Here is a 20,706-nt window from a genome sequence, read left to right as displayed (position 1 = left end):
CATTTTAAAATGCATTACTCCAACAGTGGGATATAGTTTCATTGAAAAATTACAAGAAAATGTTACTAGAAACTGACGTCAAATTTTGTTGTTTTTTTTTCCATATATGAATAAATTTTTAGAGATTAAAAAAATCAGAATAATTTAAATACTGCAAATGAGAGTAAAACACATCTATTTTTACCCATAAAGATAGAAGGGCAAGTAGATACATACAAAATTATACTGCATGTTCCAATTAATGTACTTGTAAATATCAGATTATGTAATTATATATCCATCACATTAATCAGGTTTGTGGAATTCTGCGTTATGTAAATAAAGTGCACGATAACTGCTGGCTTGCTCTACCCTACATAAATTCTAAAGATATCATTTTCTGTAATCCAGCTATTAAATACTTACAATTTTCAAGAGTTAACCTGGGGCAATTACCTTTTTGTTTAATTGCTTCCTTTGATACAGCATAAAATGACATAATGAGATTTAATGGGATCATTAATCACTTTATGTTTTAATAAGCTACTCCATAACAAGTGTCTAAACTCTTAAATACTTCATCCTGCTCAATTTTTTTCGTAACTCCCCCAAAAGCTATTAATGCAAGCTTGCGGGTTTACCTAAAAGTGCTTGCAAACTCAGGGCCCCATATTTTATCCCATGTAACAAATAAAACAATCATTATTTTGTTCATGCAAAGCAATAATCTATAAAGAAAACCAAAGCTCTTCTATAATGCCAACAGAGTTAATTCACACCTCTGAAGGCTACGGAATCAGGTGCTCTGGTGAGTATTTCTGATAATCTGCTGGAGCGAAATAATACTGTATAATGAAAAGATGTCTTAATATTCAACATTTTAGTATGCTTTTGAAAATGAGTTGTGAACTCCTTTGAAAAATAAACACAAATGTATTACCCCCAGACTCCCTACCAATTCCCCTGAATAAAAAATAACAAATAAAAGATTCAAGGACTTCTCTAATGAAGAGCCTTACCAAAAGTTTGGAGAGTATGAAATATGCTAATAATATATGGACACTTTGCATATGTGTAAGATATCTCAGATTTAAAGACAAATCTGGATATTTTATTTTTTTAAAAAGCCATGTTTCTTTTTAGTCTTTAAATGCCTCTAGAAACAGAAAACCCTGAATAAGCTTATACACATAAACCTCAGCATTTCTTTGCAACAGATGGGAAAGTGGCTTCACTCGTCTTACTAAAATGCTTTTATTAGAAGCCCCGGGGAGCAGCAGGCACAGTCCTACTGCAGCTAACTAACAACTGCATTACCTGTCAGCAGCAACAGATACTTGTATGATTACAACAGTTTCTATTGCAACCACCGTTTCACCCTTTGGGCTAACATTTCCATGAGCGGTCTCCATAAAAAGTGATGTTTCTATAAATCCGGCTAATCTTGCATCTTATTTTAGTTTTGAAGAGGGTAAATATCAGTAAAAAGCCATAACAACACATACGTCCCTCCCTGGCTAACCTATATTCTCCGTTAATTTCCCACGTAAAACTCATGCAATGAATTTAGCAAACTATTACTTGAGGACTATGCAATTGACTACTCTTTTAGGGAAAAAAAAATGCCATTGCCAAGAATAACAACCCTAGGAGTAACGGTTATTTTCACTGTATGAAAACCCTCCCTGAAAACACCGCACACAAAACCTCACCTCACCTGCAAGCAGATACAAGTAATCACTGAAAACACGCAGCTGGAAACACCTAAAGACAAGATATAAACAGGTCTCCTTCCTGACAGCAAACGATAATGAAAATTACCTGAAAAGCTCAAGGAAAAAAAAATAAAAATGTCTCCAGTATTTTTCTCAGCCTGAAACTGCCTCATACCTTGCTGGAACACAAAGGCAGCTGGCGAGAGCTGTTTTTTTGACAATGCTCATTTTTTTTACCAACATACCACAGATGCAGAACTACACTCCATCCAACATTCATTATGGTTTTACCTTGAATTGAAAACTGTTAGTATTTGGGCAAATGGATTTAACAGCTTGTTGTTCCTCCTCATTTTACTGTTTAAAAAAATCAAGAGATCGGCCCCATTTTCCTGTTTCTCTTTCCATATGCATTCACCTCTCAGTATGACACTCCTTTTCAGTATCTTCAGCCAAGTTTTAGAGCTGCCTTTTTTTTTCCCCCTACGCTTTTTCTTTTTTCTTTTCTGGTAAGGCGACTTTAGTGTTCAAAAGTAACGCTCAAGTGAATAGTGGGGAACTGTGCAAAGGACAGGACATCATCTTATGGTTCTCCTACAGTCAGACCCTCAGATAATAATTTCTTGAACTCTCCTCTCAAGGTCAGTACAGCACTTTCATCCACCAGTGAAAACCTGCCTAGCCCATCTCACATTTTCCCAGTAACTCTGTTAACTACTTCCCTAGAGATAGGCTGGCCCTCAACAAGCTCAGTCCTACAAGCTTTTCTTCGCAATCCCACCCACCAGCTTCTTTCTGTGACCCCACTGTGCCCATCCACATGCCAATTACCAAAAACCAGACAACTCTTCTGGGGTTGGACAAGGGAAGAGCAACAAGGAACGTGTCTGTCACGTTTTTCTGTTCTCTGTCGATCAACCTATCATCAGCCCATCCAACAAGGTGCTTTGTCAAGGACTAGATCCATTCTGCAGTGTATAAGGTGGCTTCAGAAGACCGAAGGTAACCCTTCTCCAGTAAGTTAATTATCTTCAGAGTTATTTCTGTATCTCTCCTAATAGAATCATAAAGTCATTTTGATTGGAAAAGACCTTTAAGATCATAAAACCCAACCGTTAACCTGGCCCTGCCAAATTACCACTAAACCATGTCCCTCAGCACCACATCTACCCATCTTTTAAATACCTCCAGGGATGGTGACTCAACAGCTTCGCTGGGCAGCCTGTTCCAATAGTTGATAACCACCCTTTTGGTGAAGATATTTTTCCTAATATCCAATCTAAACCTCCCCTGGCACAGCTTCAGGCTGTTTCTTCTTGTTCTATTGCTTGTTACCTGGGAGAAGAGACCAACCCCCACCTTGCTACAACCTCCAAATAGGAGGGAAAGAAAGATGTCAGCAAACAAGAGACTGCTCCTTCCCCTCAGCAGCAGCAAGAGCGGGTGGGGAAGATCTTCAGACTGTTAGTCCCTTCCTCCCTTCCTTCCCTGTGCCTCTTCCCTAAGCTTTCCTGGCTTTTGAAGCTTGCCTTTCAATTAGATCACTTCATACCAGCCTTAATCTTCGGTCTTTCTTCTTGGGGAATAGCTACTTAAGGACTGTCATATTGAATCAGATCAAATGATGACAGGGTTTGTGATCTTCCTCTGCCAGTGACCTACAGCAGATGCTCTGGGTACTCCAGCATCTGTCCTCCGCTTTTGTACTTGGCTGTCTGAAGCTGCAGAGGACTCAAAATTTGACCCAATTCTTGTCGCTTTCAGTACTGCTTACAGAGGTCTAATTAGTCTAGAAAATCATACACAACTCTGGTCAGCTTTTGTTGAGCTCCCAGAAAGCAGGGAGCTCTCAGCAGAGCGGCAGAACTGTCCCTGTACATCACCACAACAAGCTCATGCCAGCTCACACTTTCCCCTACAGCCTCTGGACTAGAATGGCAACAAGGATTGACATGTATCTGTTTTTAAAATGTATTTTTTACAATTAGTCCCCACACTAACCCTGGATATTTATTTATTTAGTGTGCAAGCATGCTCACTTCCTTGAGTGTCTGATTTTTGTATCACAAAGACACACAACATATTGTCTCGCCTACAGGGCTGTTTTTTTCCTCCTATGGAATATCCTCCACAGTGTCCAGCCAAGCCACTGGTCTCTCCTAAACTGAAACAAGTACGTTCTGAGCCTGGATTTGTTCTTTGCTTCTGAGAAATGGCTTTATCAAAGGAGTCTGGGGTTGTTTTGTTTTCCTTCCTCGAGACAATGTATTGGCTCTGCAGCAGTGCTCCTGCTAGCGAATGGCCAGTTACTGCACAATAATCAAAGCAAACGATTGACTCGGGCTTTCAAGAAAGATGATATGGGATTTATTCTGAGAGATATTTAGGGACAGGCATACTTTCAACAATACAAGCCTCCTTTTATCATCTATTTTATTCTTCTTTTACTCATAACTATTTTTTGTGTGTGCTCAGGCGGCTACACCTATAAAAAATGTCTTTTTTTTTTTCAAACTTTGGAATGAAGAGCTGATGATCTTCCCTGTTGTTGCAATAGTACACTGGTGTGATAAACCATGTATATTACTGACAAAACAGGTGGGTTTTGTAATGCAGTGAAGCAAAGTCCATGCTTACTCCAGAAGAACAAATATTTTTGCTTGGGACCTTCACTTTGCTTTTAAGCTAGAAAATAACAATGTTGCAATTTAAATCCTACTAGTACAATTGATGTTCACTTAGCTTTGCTAAAAGCAGGTGGCTTGCTTGGCAGTGAAAATTTCTCATTTAAAAATCTCTCTCAGTTGATACAGGTATGTATTTGTACATAAAATCGCGGAAAAGTATACAAGCTTTCATATAGGAGGGTTAAACCTTGCTAATGCAGGAACTCTAAAAATGAACTTCTGGAGTGCGACCATGGAAACAACCAAAAATGGGAATTCAGCTAGCTTTTCTGGCATTTGTGGATCTTTCCATGAAAGCACTACAAATCACGGACTTAAAATGCACAATAGGCTTATTGTTCCACAATGTTTCTTTCTCCCCATTTGGGTTGAAAAACCCGAGGCATAACCAAACACCAACGTAGACTATGGCAAAGGAAGAAGTTAAACTTTCAGAACAGACGTAACTTTAAAAATTAATTTAAAAATTAACTTTAGCCGGCTGGATGGGCAGGAGCTAGAGTTAGTCAAGGGAAGCTGAATCAATATAGCCTTTTGATGCTTTTCCCCACATGACTTCAGAGCATTATGAAATTTTACCAGCAGCCCAGAATTTTGTGAAATGAAACAAAAAGTTTTTACTTATTTGAAATGGAAGTTTTATAAATGAAGGTTATAGTCTCTTCAATACTCAGCTCTGCTTGTCTAAGAATTACAAATATATTGTTGGAAACAAGCTCACACCCAAAATAGGGATGTGCCGATAATGCAAAATATCTCGCCTGTTGACTGATCACAGGCACTTTGCTAGCCAGCTCTCAAGTGTCCACGGGTGACTACTGAAGAGGATGTTCTTAACATTCTCATCAGCACTTGAAACCTCAACTTATCTCCTAATCCTACCAGCAACACATTTCAACAGCCACTTACGAATGTACAGCCACTACGGTGGGAATCATTTCCCTAAACACGTAGCTGTCTGTTCTGGAGTCGGCTCTTTCCCTTCCCCGCACTTCTATTTCAAACAGCACCACTGCCCTAATTTGTTATCTGTGATTGCTACAAAGCTCTGTCAGAGCAACCTGCTCCCATCAGTGGGCTCTGCCAGCGTGGATGTGGAGCTAGCAGCTTCCCTTAGCTTCTCGGGTTGTAATGAAAGAGGATAACTACTGTTTGTTAAACAACATGGCCACGCGAAGTGTACTTACTGCAAAGTGCCAAACATTCAGCAGTTACTCTCCTTCACAGGGGAGTGGCTCCCAAAGGGACTTTAGGGAAATGTAGGGTACTGCACCTAAAGAGGAATAACCCCATGCTCCGGTACAGGTTAGGGGTTGACCTGCTGGAAAGCAGCTCTGCAGACGGGGACATGGGAGTCCTGGTGGACAAGTTGCCCAGGAGCCAGCAACGTGCCCCTGTGGCCAAGAAGGCCAATGGTCTCCTGGGGTGCATTAAGACTGAGAGGGGATCTCATCAATGCTTATCACTATCTAAAGGACAGGTGTCAAGAGTCTGGGGCCAGATTCTTTTCAGTGGTGGCCAGCAACAGGACAAGGGGCAACTGGCACAAACTGGAACATGGGAGATTCCATCTGAACATGAGGAAAAACCTTCTTTACTTTGAGAGTGCCAGAGCACTGGAAGACACTGCCCAGAGAGGTTGTGGAGTCTCCTTCTCTGAAGCAATTCAAAACCCACCTGGATGTGTTACTGTCCAACCTGCTCTAGCTGAACCTGCTTTGGCAAGAGGTTGGACTAGATGATCTCCAAAGGTCCCTTCCATCCCCTCCCATTCTGTGATTCTGTGACTTTCACAGCACTGCATGATGAGCCATCTCCTTTTCTGAGCTTTGCTGCTTTCACTGTTTTCGCCTCCCTCCTTCCAGAGGAAGGGATGATATGAATACCTGACTTGAAAGTTAGCTCCCTCAAAGGCTGCTGCAGTGTGCTATTACATACTTCCCTTCCCACTACTTACTGCTGACCAGCCAATCCATCAGCTGTACGAAAAATAACGAGTTCTTTTTCACCATCTTTGCTCAGAACATACCAGCGACAGAAATGTCAGCTTTCTGGGTGCTAGGACATATCCCATGCTGCAGCTGAAGTGCCACTGTAGCACTGAGCCACCAGAGCCATCAGAGGATTGGGCACACCATATTCTGCCTGCAATCACGTACCACTTGCAGCTCATCCATCCAGGCAGGCTGCTGGTCTCGCGCAGATATAGCGCTCCTGCCGCATCCCTCAGCGTGCTCAAAAGCACTACTCTGTACCACACCTGCATATCCTTACAGAGAAAAAGGTGGTTTGGGACAGAGGATCAATTGGAGCAGATTCACATAAAAGGAGGAGGCAGCCCAGTGAACAGATCTACCTGCAGAGTCACAGTGCCAGGTAAAATTAAGGCTGTAGTAATACCCAACGCCAGCTCCAGAGGCCCCTCTCTCCCTGGTCCTAGCCCTCACACTCCCTTTCAGTGGCACAGCTGCAAGTTTGTTGTGCTGAACTACAAAATATAGCCCTGAAGTGGTGCAGGAAGGAATAAAAAGGTAGTGCAGGCTGGCAGGAGAAGGCTGGGAGACGCTTTTACTCCAAAGCCACAGCATCACAAAGCTGCACCCAAAAGACACTTAATTTCTCATTCTTCATGTAACATGTTATTGCATACACAATCAAGAATTCTGTACATTTCTGCTTCGCTTTAAATGTTAAAAATATTAAGTAACATTTACTGTGTTACATAATCATATTCAGATTATACAGACGCACAGCACAGTCTGTGTGGTTCAATGGTGTTAAACTTCTTAATCCAAGCAGAGGCCCTTGAAGCATGCAAAGGCAAACAATTTTTGCTAGTGAACTTTTGAACCTCAGTTGAAGACTATGTGTCTGCTAAGAAGAGGGACAAATTTATGATAGTTAGCATTGCCGGCAACTTGGGAAGTTTCTGTTCACTGACGATCCCAATAACAAAAAAAAAAAAACAAAACAAAAAAAAAAAAAAGGAGAGAGACCCCCTAACCCCCTTTTTAGGCTTAATGAACCAAGTAATAAATTCACATTCTAAGGCTAACCAGAAGCCGCTTCTAAGCAGTTACTCAGGGAAGTCCCCAAGACAAAGAAATACAAAAATGACTAATTAGAAAAAAGTATCTTACTGTTGCCCTAAACTGTAAAGGGAGCAACTATAAGTAAGAACAACCAGAGTGTAGCTGGAGACACCATAGTAAAGAACAAGAAAGAACTAATGGAATGAAAATCCCAGAAATCTGCAGCCTCCCGGGCAGCCTCCTACACTGTCACACGTGCAAAGCTCCATTGTTTATCTTTATGCAGAAGGAGCTTTGCCCAATCATATTTGGGAAATAAATTCTAGCATAACCATCAATTTCTCCTCCTGCTTCGCAGCCACACAAATAAGCTGCTTCTTTCATAGAACAAGTTCCTAAAAAAAAAAAATCCCCTGTAAAAATCTTATAATTCTCTGCACTACTCAAATACTCCACGCCCACTCCTATGATTGCAATCACGTAAGTGCTGCGATGTTTGTGTGGCATACTAAATACTGTGAAATTAAGAGCTGGATTCTGTTTGGTAGTCAATAGCGTACGAAATAGGGTCACTGCAACTGAACAAGGAAGTCTAGAAATGGCTGTGTTTTGACAACTTCTGGCTTACAGTATTTAAAGAAAACCAACCAGACTATAACCCATGCCAAGCCCTTACACATGTACTACGTGCACAGTTATAGATGTACTAAATTCTATGCCAATGACTCGCCACAATCAGCCCAATGGGATATTTCAGTGTGTTAACTAAACTACAAAAGTAAGCTTTGGCAGGGAACAGCCCATCCTTCTCTCCCACATTTAAGCTGGGGACATGAGGTTGTGCAGTTAACGATTTAAATCCAGCAAGATTAGGCCTTGTGATTATAATCTGACGTTTCCAACCAGAATTTTTCATATGCTGTTTATGAAAGATTATGCTTTAAAAAAAAAAAACCAAACAAAACGCAACATACCTTAAAGAGCGTGACAGTAATCTCAACGTTTTCAGGAACAGGCCATACCACCACCCCGCGGTATGGGTTCTTGATTCCAGGCTGCCAGCTATGAGCCTAAAGGAAGAAAAGAAACAGTTGTCTTAAATCCATTATAGAAGTGCTGACTAGTCCCACAGGACCCAGAGCATGTAGGTAGAACCAACATGTCACTGACTCCAAAAAGGCTGCGTTCTTAAACCTGTAACTCTACTGAACACTAGAAAGAGCATCAGTAAGAATGAGAGTAAGGAAACTCAGAACGACTAGCAGGCATTTTTTTCCACTGAACTAAAGCTGTTCCTCAGAAGGTCCTAAACTATGGGGTTTTTAAGTACATACATAGCACAGGTCAGGACACTCAGAGCCTTGCAAAAATCAAGGCCGTAACGCCAGACCTTTTGTAGCAAGCTGAGCTTTGTTTGTATCCAGATGAAGGAATGCTTTTATTTAAAGAACACTTGATGAGTACAGCACATAGTACAGGCTTAACCATGTTTAGACCTCAATAGAGAAAAAAAGGCATTTTTATTTAAGGAAAAAACCCCACACAAAACAACAATTTATCATACAGATTAAATGCTACTAAAACATTTAAATTCTTAAGAATTCACATCGTGGGGTATCTACAGCTAGAAAAGAAATGATAAAAACACACTAAAACAGACTGAGAACTTGTCCACCTTTGAGTATCAATTTGGATTGATGTATGGATTTATATTTTAATAGCTAGTCCTGAAAAACATTGTGTGTGAGCATTTGTGTTTCAGAATAAGTATGGTTTTTTTACAAGCTCAACTTAATCCATTTTGGGATGCTGTAAGACAAACATGGGAGGGATGCTGATGCATGAGTGACTGCTGAGCAGCATGGAGGTCATAAAAGATCTAGTTCTATCAGGAAAAAATGTACAATCTATTTACTGTTATCTGAAGCCCATTAACTGGGCTTTTTTTCTTTTTTTAATTGTAGAACATCACTTATTGCAGTTTTGTACTCCTTCCAACACTCAGAACTTCCGATGAAGAAATTTTTTCTATAATAAGGTTAGTAGGACTTGTGTCTCAGGTTCTCAGGTATCCTAAGGTAACCTGGGCAACTTTAAACATGACTGTGCTATACCAAAGTGGAAAAGACAAAGACGGTGAAACAGTCCCATTCAATCACGTAGAGGCAATAACTCTGCCGCTCCGTACTGTAAGCAGTGTGTACTCCAGATGCCAGGTTCATACCTGACAGCCCCATCACACGTGCCCGCTGCTTCATGAGCCCTCTCGCATTCACCTGGGCTTTCGCCAGAGCCCGCAGTAGCAGTAGACTTGCTCTTATCCTAATCCCTCAATCCTCACAAAGCAGAGGTCTGCAGATTAACTACAGGTGACAATAGCTGCTCAGGCAGCAGGGGCAAGGAGAGGAAGGACGAAGGGAGAGGCAGACAAACTGGGAAGAGATGTGAAGCTGAGAAACGGGGAAGCTGCTGGCAGAATCCAGCCTGAGCAGCCACCAGAGAAGAGCCCTACCTGCCTCTGCATCTACATACACACAGCACACACATTCCCATCCCGTTATTTTTATTTTCTTGCTGAACACTGCCAGCTCTCCTGTGGTTTTGTCACAGGTTTTTGTTTTTTCCACCTTTGGTGTTCTGCTTAAAACCCCAGCTTCCAAAGAAGCCTAATTAGGTTGGAAGTTTCAGTAAGTTTCTATGTTTTTTACTTGCAGAATAAACTTAAGTGACATGTCTTGGGGCATCTGAAAAAAGGAATTGAAAAAATTAAAATTAAAAAAATTAAAAATTAAAAAAAAAGGAGTAACTTAAAAGAATCCAGTTTCTACTATTTTTATTTCCACGAATTTCAACCTGATCTCATTACTCCAAGGCAAGCCTGGATGAATTTCTGTATAACTGCGCAAACAATGCTGTTTATAGCTTTACTCCATGAGTGTATTTTATACGAAAAAGATGTTTTGTGAGCAGCAAAACGCTGCACTGTAGCTGCATTCCCACCACCGCCACCCGAGCTCCAGCTCCGTGTGTCTCCCTTCCACGGGACCCACAGCCCCCCCCCATCATTCTCAACTTGTCTGATGGGGATATTCACCATGCACGAGGCAGTGATCCAGCACCAGGCACATGCTCACCTACCAGCTAGCCTGTCCTCCTGTAGCATCTTGTAGGATAAATCAACTTCTCCTCCATAGGGGCACTCCATCCTCTTTCCAGATACCAATTTTCACAAAACTAGTAAGAGCTCATGGCGTGTCTGGAACCTGCACTTTCCTGCTGGTTTTGGCCAATGCTGACAATTATCTCAAACTTTCAATGTCCAAGGTCCAGGCACTGACAGCCTGCTCAGCTGAGGAGCACTTGCTTCTATTTATAAAACAAACTAGAAAATGAGCATTCACTGGTGCAGGCAAAGCTTTACTTCAAGCCCTTTATCAGCACTGCCTCCCACCAGGAGAGTTAGAGACACACAATAAACACACACACGGATATATATGATTTTCTGTCACTGTGACAGGCATGTCACGGAAAGCAACAACCAGGAGACAAGCCCTAGCTAATGAGCTTTTAAAGCAAAGCTGTTTCTGTGATCAGCTGAATGTTATTAAATCCTCCTTTGGCTTTGAAAAATAAACACTGTACCACACAAACAGCATGACAGAAAAAGATAACATCAAAACTACATCTGGGTTGCTGGGAAGGAAAAAGGGAAAGGGGAAAGCAAAAACACAGAGGAAGGGCTAACAATGACGATAATTTAAAATTAACACAGGGGGTGTTATTCTAACGCAATATTTCTCATGTCAGGGACCTCTGTGTTGCAGTTCCTTGAAGTTACATCTGGCCTGTATCAAAAAAACCTTTTCAACTCCCAAATTACAAGCCTTGACTTTGATATGTGAGGTGGATCAGGCCACCTCTGAGCAGCAGAATTGCCAACACTTCCAGATGGGTGATTGCTGACAGGGCTCAGCCGAGGCAAGGCGCTGCATCTGCACAGTTCATTCCCACCCTAATCTTCACTTCTAACTCAATTTCCCACTGGGTTGTGCCTCTAAACCCATTTTTTCCTCATCTCCTACTAGTCTTCACTAGCCATCTCCCCTTGTCTCTGAAGCAAAGGTGAGAGGAGCAGCCGAGCAGAAGTGCCCGCTGGCAGCAGGTGCCTCACCCACAGCCCTCCCCCTCCACGGACTCGTCTCCTAAATCCGAGGGATGAGAGCTGTGGCCTGTCAAGAGAAGCAGAAACGCTCTGTTGCATTTCAAGGAGAAACTTAACTCCTTCCTTTTTCTGCCAGTGGAAAAAGAGAGGAGACAACGTAGCGTGAAAGCTCTTTTAAATCAGGAAACAGGAGCTACAGGAGGGGTTGCTGAAATACCCTATAAATAGAGTAGGGCTGTGAATGACATTGTCCAACCCACGGCATTGCTCTGGCACAAACCCAATGACTGTTAAGAAGAAGAAAGCTGTTTAAGAAAGGACGTGGAGGTGAGCTTACAGACTTGCATGAGCGCTTCAGGCTACCCAGTTTTGAGATCCTTCACCAGTTTTCTCTCTAAAACAATCCGGACAGCCTGCTTTGCAATCTACTGCTCGCAATGTTGCGAGCATCACAACGGTTCTGCTGTGCTTGAAGTGGAAAGACAGTCTTGATACCTCTGCAGTTTTGGCCTCTGGTTCCAATGAGAAGGAAAGAATCTTTAAACACAGGTCGAAATCAGCAACTTAGAGGGACAGATAATTAAAATATGCAGCGCTCCATATGATAATGCACATACAACACACCAAAGGACTTACAAACTGTACTCAAAATTAGTGAAAATACTGAATCCGTTGTCAAGCAGCCTTCAATAGTCAATAATTTCAAGCACAAAGAGAGTGCTGTTGATGTTTGGGCAAATTCTCAACATTTAGTAACACTTAAGCTATTGTCAGCAAGGTACAGTCTCTCTACTCTTGGTAAGTGTCCACTTTTTGATTATGTGAAAACAGTGGGGTCTCACACACCTCTCACCTCATGCACAGGCTAGACAAACTCAAGTCTTGTTCTCCAGTAGTTTCTGCTGGGGAGCAGAGTGGGCTTAATCATAAAAGTTACGACTCCCGGCTTCGATGAAACTCTCCTACCAAATGGTGAAACGATACAGAAGTCTATAAAGCAGCTCTATCTAGTTCAACATATGGCAATACATTGATTGAATAATGGAAGATGAGACCAGCTCACCAGAGGGCTGCCTTTGCTACATCACCTTTCCTTATAATTACCCACCAGGGGCTGACCTTGACCATATGAAACTGCCTCCCACTCTGCAGGCAGACTCGGACAACAGCAATTAACAGAGGTGCTGGAGAAGATGATGACATTGCACAGCTTTCCAAAATACGAATGCACTCTGTGAAACTTGGAACAAACCAGGTAATTTTATAAACACTGTTATTTTTGAAGCTTTCCTCCAATCTAAAAAACAGTTACTATCAATTCTCTGTAATATAAGACAGCGTATAAACTTTTATAAATCCAGTGTCATTCTCCTATAGGGAGGAGGGGGAGGTAGCAAAACCAAAAAAACCTACCAAACCTATAACAGAAATTTGTAGCCAGTTCTTGAGTGGGGACGCACCAAACAACAAAACATGAGAGAGACTGAATATAAACCTTCCCTTACAGTCAATGCTTAGCTGTCTAGGTTATAGAATATAAACAGAACAATCTTTTAAATCTGAATAAAAAAAGATAAAGTTGAAGACAGCCCCAAATCAGGAATTTTGGTTTTAAACATGAAGTTAATGAATGCCACCACCAGCCATCATGAACAAGACAAGGCAGATGCAGGCAAATCAGCTAATTAGAGTACATTACGGAAGCCATTTCCCCAGCCCCTGTATGTAGGGGATTTCATGACCTGGCACATAAGCCATTCCTATCATGACCAACTCTGCTTACTGCTGCTTCCATTCTTCCTTGTCTCTACAAAAATGTCTCCTGACCCTTCAAAAACAAAATATTACATTATTTCAAGAGTCTCCCCCTCCAGACACTTTATGTTGCCCATCTGCTTTCTCCTTTCTTCACTACCACCTCGCCTCATCCTGCCCCACTTGTGCAGGATAATCGCAAGTTACTTTCCTGTAAGATCCTAGAGATGATCATAATATTTTAAGCCTGCTGCAAATTATGGAACAGTTTATATTTATGAATCAAAAATACGTTCCTATAGCCAAGCCCTCAATATTGTTTTTTAAAAGTGAAAGTCAGAACTAGACCTACTGCTGTTCCTCACCTGCAGCCCCAGGAGTGGCTTTATTGTGAGCCAGAGAGTTGCTGCTTTTCTTTGCCTGATAAAATTTTTGCCAACTGCCTATGATCAGAGCAGCTCTGCTACTTGTCTCTGTGACAGGCTGTTCAGTGCACAAGAGCCAAGCAGGAACTCGACTGGCTCCAAGAGTGCTTAGGGCAGCTCAGCTTGTAAGGATAGTCCCTCTTCTTCACTGTTAGCCAGGCAGAACACTCAGACAGGATGAGAAAAAAATCATCATTAATAACTCAAAAAGGAGGAGCTGACATTAAGCAGCCAGATCCTTCATCTGGTGCCTCCATGCCAGCAGCATGGCGAGTGAAGACCAAGCATAGCTCCCATTTGCTCTATGTGATGAATGCCACCAGAGCCATACATCATCTGGGGACAGCCAGAGGTCAGTAGGATCCAGCTGCTAACGGACCCACTGGAAAAGGAATGGAATGGGAAAAGCTGCCGATCCCCCCACACCAAAGGAAACCTCAGCTGGCAGTTTGTGGATGGGTGCTTCTTCTTCTGTACCATAGCTCAGTATCACAAAGGGAGGAGACAAATTAAAGAGTGTACTCCAGGCTACAGCTTGCATCCCCATGATCATCTTGAAATCCTTGTGCTCGGCCCTCCAGTTAAAGAGGCTGGGCACCAGAACAACGCTCCCATCACACTCCCGCCCTGGGATGCAGTCCAAAAAACCCCAGCACATGCCAAAGAAGAAAGTTCAAAGCCCTGGAAACGTCAGGCAGCCTTCGTTCAAGCCATCGCTGTCAGTGCTCACTGAGAGGAGATGAGGAAACTATCAGATTCCCACAGGTCCTCCCATGAATGTCTTCAATTTATCAGCACGCAGATGGGTTACAACTGTAATTATGCATCCATGTATTACTGCTAAAAAGCTACAGAAAGACTGCTAAGCTTGGAAAATGAGCAAAATCTTGTCTTCACTAGGAAACAGATTCTCTAGAACTGGGCTAGCTGTTCAAACTTAATTTCACACATACGCATTCACGACATACACTTTAAATACATGATTCATGCTATTTCTTTCACCAAATCTTGTCTTATTCACTGCCCACGACAGATGATGCTCAGATAAAGAGCCTCTTTTCTTTCTCATCAAGGAGTTTCTGGCCTTATCTATTTGGCTTCTTATTAAAAAAATATTAAAAAATAACTGAACACAGATTTATTTTCGTCATAGTTTTCTGGGACATCCAGAACATTACCAAAATTTAACTTTACGGGATTCCTGGAAAAAAGAAAGGTATTGTGTTCCTCAATTTACAAGCACCAAAAGAATAGCCAGTTTCCACTAATTTTGCATGGTCTGCTTAAATCATCTAGGACCTTACTTTATAGGGATTAAGCATGAAACAACCTTTTGCTTTGTCTTCCAAAGCAAACTTTTTTTCACTTCAAGTGCAACAATGGCCGTTCAACACTGCTGCAAGTCAAGTCCCCATGCCCCAGACACTCACTAAATGGAAAGATACCTCAAATCTCGCTTCAATACTCTATCTAGCCTCAGTCAGGAACTTTGTAGATGAGAATGGGAGATCCCCAAGGCAGCATCTAACCACGTAACAGTGAGGCAGGCTTTTCTGTTCATGTCCCATACGTTCTTTTAACAAACACCCTCCAACTTCTTTATCGATTACGCAGTTTAGCTCACCACTCGGTCCTCATGCTCTCCCTAACCACTGTCTGCTTAACAAGGCAGCAATGCTGTCAGAAAACAATTTGCAGTTGCCTTATTAAAGACTATATCATATGCCTAAAAGGGTAGCACTGGCCATTAGAATGCTAATTTTGACCGTTGCATTTGCAATCCAATGTGATTTCCTTACTTTACTAACAAACCAAGAAGCCCCAGGAGTGCCATTACCAACCCGCGCTGATCCCAGGCAGTCGTTGGCATGTCAGAGTCACAACATGCCTTTGTAACTCCAGTCAGCAAGGAAGCTGGTAGTGACAAGCAGGGCTGGAACAAGGCAATGAAGTAGCCAGCAAAGGGAACAGATTGCAAGGGACAGCAAAACAGGTGACCCCACTGCTGCTTTACTGACGGTATATCCCTGAAAAAAGGCTGGGCAGGCTGCTGTTGTGGACAACAAGGGATCCTTTTTACTCCCTGCCCCTCTGGGCTCTGCTCTTACTGTTAAAGTTGTTTCTCTGTTTCCCAACATTGTTCCTTCTCCTCTCCGTTTGAACAGTTTTCGATAAACCTGCAGCAGAAATGCTGAAATCACAGGCAAGGCACCTTCTTTCAGCTTTGATACAAAAAGGATCTTTGAAGAATAATTCTGTCAGGCTCTCAGAAGCAAGTGCAAATTTGACTCTTCAGAAGTGTGTAATTCAACTGTAAGCCTGTAAGCATTCAGCAGAAAGTACCTCCTTGACATCACGGCAGTGTCTCTTTTCAAATTGAAATTTCTTAGTTCAAAGCCTGGAAATACGAGAGCATCTCAGTGAAATGAAGGTAAACATATTTACAACACATTTTTCCCTTGTTCCACCTGGAACAAAGACTTTCCTCCCCCACTCAAAAAAAAAAAAAAAAGGTAAGTCCAAAAGCCCAGGGCCTGAAAACCTGGGGACAACATGCCAGTGTGACAGGGTACTGAAGAGGAAGAGTTAAGCAAGTCCACTGCGACAAGCTCTACCTTCTGTAAATTATGGATGCCGGTAACCATCTAAATGAGGTTTGAACAGTTCTGGCAAGCCCAACCTACCTAATTTTGAAGAAAGACAACATCTGCACGAGCAGATTGGTGACTTTCCCCTCAAAGCTGAAGGTTCATTTTGGTTCTAGAATTGCTCAGTAATTCTGCTAAATATAGCAAGATTGCAAATCATCATCTTCTGTAAACTCCTGGCACACACGAAGAAGATGCCCAGCTATACAAAGTCATCTTGTCTTGACATGCCTCTTGAAAAGCATCAGACTTGCCCATAGAGGGGGATCCCAGAATGGAGCTGTAACTTAAATCGGCGTTAAGGTCAGTAACTGCTGGATGTGTTTATGGTCCTGTATCCATCCATTAGACTGCTCTTTCTAAATGGTTATTGCTGTTCGTTTCCAACACTTCAAAACTTACTATAATTTAACATACCCACATCTCCTATCCTATGTTTCCCACAGTAACGACTAAAATATTCAGGCTCCTGCACGTGATGTCTCCCGTGATTTCTTCTAATTGAGGGACCACTCTTGTACTTGACTTGGAAAGAAAGTATGTGGGCCAGAAGGCATAGCAAAATCACAGAAAACCACAAAAATAAGGGCTTCAAAGAACATCAAGAACGCAGCTTTCAGCTCAACAGTATCTTAAGGTTACATTACTTAAGCAGGCCAGTTTCAGTATACGACCATAGCACCATCATACCATCTTCCATGTTGCACCACACTTTTTGATGACATATCTCTTGTACTTTCCCAGTACATGGAGCTACTGGAGAGAGTCCAGAAAAGGGCCATGAAAATGGTTAAGGGACTGGATCACCTCTCACAGGAAAAGCTGAGAGAGCTGGAACTGTTTGGCCTGGAGAAGAGAAGGCTCAGGGGGATTTTACAGATGTATAAGAAATACCTGAAGGGAAGGTGCAAAGAAGACAGAGACAGGGTCTCTTCAGTGGTACCGAGTGACAGGACAAGACGCAGTAGGTACGAAGTGAAACAGGACGTTCCATCTGAACACAAGGAAACACTTTTTCACTGTGAGGGTGACCGAGCACTGGCACTAGTTGCCCTGAGAGGTTGTGGAATCTCCTACCTTGGAGATATTCAAAAGCCATCTGGACACAGTCCTGGGAAACCACCTTTAGGTGGCCCTGCTTAAGTGGAGGGGTCAGAGCAGATGACTTCCAGAGGTCCCTTCCAACCTCAACCATTCTGTGAGTCTGAACTAACATATCATTATCCCTAACGATCTGAAAAGTTTAGAAAAGAAATCATAACCTCCAAAGAAGCCTTTACGACATCTTTACAGTAAGGTAAGACCACATCCCTCTCCTCCTCCTTCTCAAAGAAGCTGAAAAACATAGAAAATTATTAATGCTTTGTACTCACTGAGCCCAGTGTCCATCAAAAATAAAATAAGAGGAAATATTCATTTGACTTGCTTCCAAGAAAGCAATTAGATGAAACAAATATGTTGAATAAAGTATTTTACTGGCAGGATGACTAAGAGATCAAGAACATTTATTGATCTACAGTCTTGGAACTAAACAGCTCAAATCATATCAACTACCTAAGCTTTAAAATTAACTCTATCCTCTGCCCAGGCCTCAGGGCCACTCAGCCTCTTTCAAAGTACTTTTGTGGGATTTTAGTGAGCATGAATAAATTAGTTAGCAAAAGACTTTTCCGAGTCTCAGGAACATCTGCCAGTTTATCCAAGAGTTGCTTCTACCGCCTCATGACAAAAAGAGAGGACATATCCCGGAAATTTATGGCCCAGCTGAAAAAACTTCAAGGCCAAAGAGCTAGTGTCAGAAAATCCTCCTGCCTCAGTGAAATGTTGCCATTGGAGCCTACGGCATCACGCCCATAACACCACAGGCAGAAAGCCATCACTTCACAAAGCCCTGGCTAGACTGTTTCTCAACATAGTCTGAATCTCAACAAACTAGTCATTCATGGACAAATACCTTCCTTTTCACCAAGCTTTTTAGGGTTACAGCGCTTGTGTAAGTATTGAATTTACTGTTCTATGTTATCTTTTCTCTCTCTGTTCTACAAAAATTAAATGAAACAAAAATAGAAAATAGAAACAGGGTAAGCCACAACAGACACCATACATCAGCAGTTACCACCTAGATATACACCATGCTATAAATTCAAAGTAACTTGAGCTAGTTTATCCTTCAATAGAAGAGGAATAGTCTGACTGGCTTTGCTGAAGAGTATGAACATGAAACAGGAACAGTTACCTTGGCAAAGGTGCCAGACTAAGTTCACACCCTTGTTTATTCACCAGGTCACACCTTTGGGTTTTCATACCCTAAAGCAGAATTTACGATGCACACATTGGAGCAGGCATTTGGTTTTGCAGTCACTTTGAGTCAGTAACCAGTCCTTAGATAAAACAGCTTATAATAGCTTAGCTCTCAAGTTAAAAGACCAAATACAGCAAATGCATGACAGTCAGAAAAACAGGAGTACCAGTAAAAAACCCCAAAAGTCTGTCCCGAGTAGGGTAGGAAACTGTATATCATATTTTCTAAACATTTAAGTTCTTCAACATATAATTATTTAAAGATACCTTCTCTGTTGTGGGTGCCCTCTCTCCACCATCCCAGAATTCTTAGAAGTATCATTTTGAGCTACATGCATATACCAAAAAAAAGGACCTTGGACCATCTCTATTTAACTGAAATTTTAAAGAATTATCAAAAGGCTGAGTTCCAAAACTTCCCCTCTGGACAAGACCACTTTCTGTAAGCCTGAAGAGGGTAACAGGCAACAGCTGTGGGAAGAGGGAATGAGCAAGTGTGGCTGAGTTATCTTGAAGAGGAGATGCTCCTGGGAAAGGAGGAAGCCAGCACACACTCCTTCCCCCCCCGCCCCAACACCTGCCTAGTGGTTAGGACACTTCTTTTCCTCAGCTCATTCATGTTGCCCTTCTCAAGCTTTTGGGCAGATGGTGGACAGCCCTACACCAGACAACACAAGGCAACAGAAGAAATCCTGCAATATGACCAGTGTTCAACGACCTTTGCTTGCCTGCTATATGCATGAAACAGGCTCCCCACCTCTCTGGGCAACATCAACTGACTGCTAAGATTGACAAAATATTTTACTCTTCTTAGTCAGTAATATAATACCATACAAGACATTGTCATATTAGACACTGCAGAGGTTTAGAAATGCTTGCCATTTGTTTCAGTCTCAGTGTAAATGGAAAGTGGTGTGGGTTTTTTTTAAGCTTCATTTTCTACGGAAACCAAGCCACACACCCAGACTGTCTCATCTTTCCCTTCATCCCAGACCCAAAGGAGGCTCCACAGAGGCTAACTGCATCTTACTGTCAGAGCAGTAAAATTCAGCAGTCTAGACAAACTGAGCACCATTTAACAAAGAGACAGTAATCTCATAAGGCTTTCAGATTTCTTACTGCAGGAAGAAAAGTAAGGTGAAGCTCAGAGAAGAGAGGGCTACTCTGCTTGTAAACTTTTACACATCAAAAAAACCCAACCGCACTCAAGACAAACTTTATCAACATCCAAATACTAGACAGACTTGGTAGCCTGAGGAAAGGCTAGCTCCAAGTCACTAGCCATAAAAGACAAATTCACAGGATTCCTCACAGTGTTTGTGGAAGTAAAATGTTAAAATTTAATTCAAATATACACTACCGGCTGAAAGAGCCTGTGCTTATTCTTTTTGATTTGTAGTATTTTCTAATTCTGAAATAGCCCCTTATTTAGACTTTATCTTCCTATTGCAGTCATGTCAGATTCTTTATTACTTTTTATTATTATTATTATGTTTAATACACTTCTAGTAGTGAAACAGATTCTCCTTTCTAATTAGGTCTAGCAATTAAAAACTGAAATTGAACTGATGATGATGATGATGATACAGTTCTGCTAAACAAATAACTGAAGCTGAAATCAGAGTTAAGTGTATCCATAAATTAGCGTTGGCATCAACAGCAGCTTATTATGAACTTTATGGTGAAACTGAGTTAAAAGAAAAGAAAAATAATTAAAACATTTCTCATTTATTTGGCTGCTCCCCGCACTCTAGAAACCAGTCCCTCAAAACAGCTGACCCTGCTTGTCACTGAAGTTTGGACTTATTAAGCAATCAACTAACCTTAGAGGATTTTCTTCGGCTTCTTCTTGTCCAAACCACCACTAGTTTATCTGGCTGCCTGTTGAAGATAAGGAAGAAACAGCTTAATTTACAACAAGATCAATATGTAAACAGTTTATATTAAAACTCTTGCAATGCATAATGACATCCTTAGTTGATACATTATCTCTTAAAAATAG

The 20,706-nt window shown here is 41.7% G+C and overlaps 1 protein-coding gene across 8 annotated transcripts in view; it reads right to left on the bottom strand.

Annotated features, from left to right (window-relative positions):
• The window catches only part of EHBP1 (EH domain binding protein 1), a 231,021-nt gene that overhangs the window by 176,519 nt on the left and 33,796 nt on the right, over positions 1-20,706 (bottom strand). For all 8 annotated transcript variants that reach the window (XM_054194439.1, XM_054194431.1, XM_054194432.1 and 5 more), the window contains exons 3-4: positions 20,528-20,585; positions 8,388-8,483 (exon numbers count right to left, since the gene is read on the bottom strand). In XM_054194439.1, coding sequence (XP_054050414.1) covers positions 8,388-8,483; positions 20,528-20,585 — 154 coding nt within the window. The remainder of the gene's footprint in view (positions 1-8,387; positions 8,484-20,527; positions 20,586-20,706) is intronic.

The sequence above is a fragment of the Rissa tridactyla genome, chromosome 3, assembly GCF_028500815.1.
Source record: "Rissa tridactyla isolate bRisTri1 chromosome 3, bRisTri1.patW.cur.20221130, whole genome shotgun sequence".
Lineage (NCBI taxonomy): Eukaryota > Metazoa > Chordata > Aves > Charadriiformes > Laridae > Rissa > Rissa tridactyla.
The sequence above is the reverse complement of the archived record's forward strand: the minus strand, read 5'-3'. Positions and strand labels throughout refer to the sequence as shown.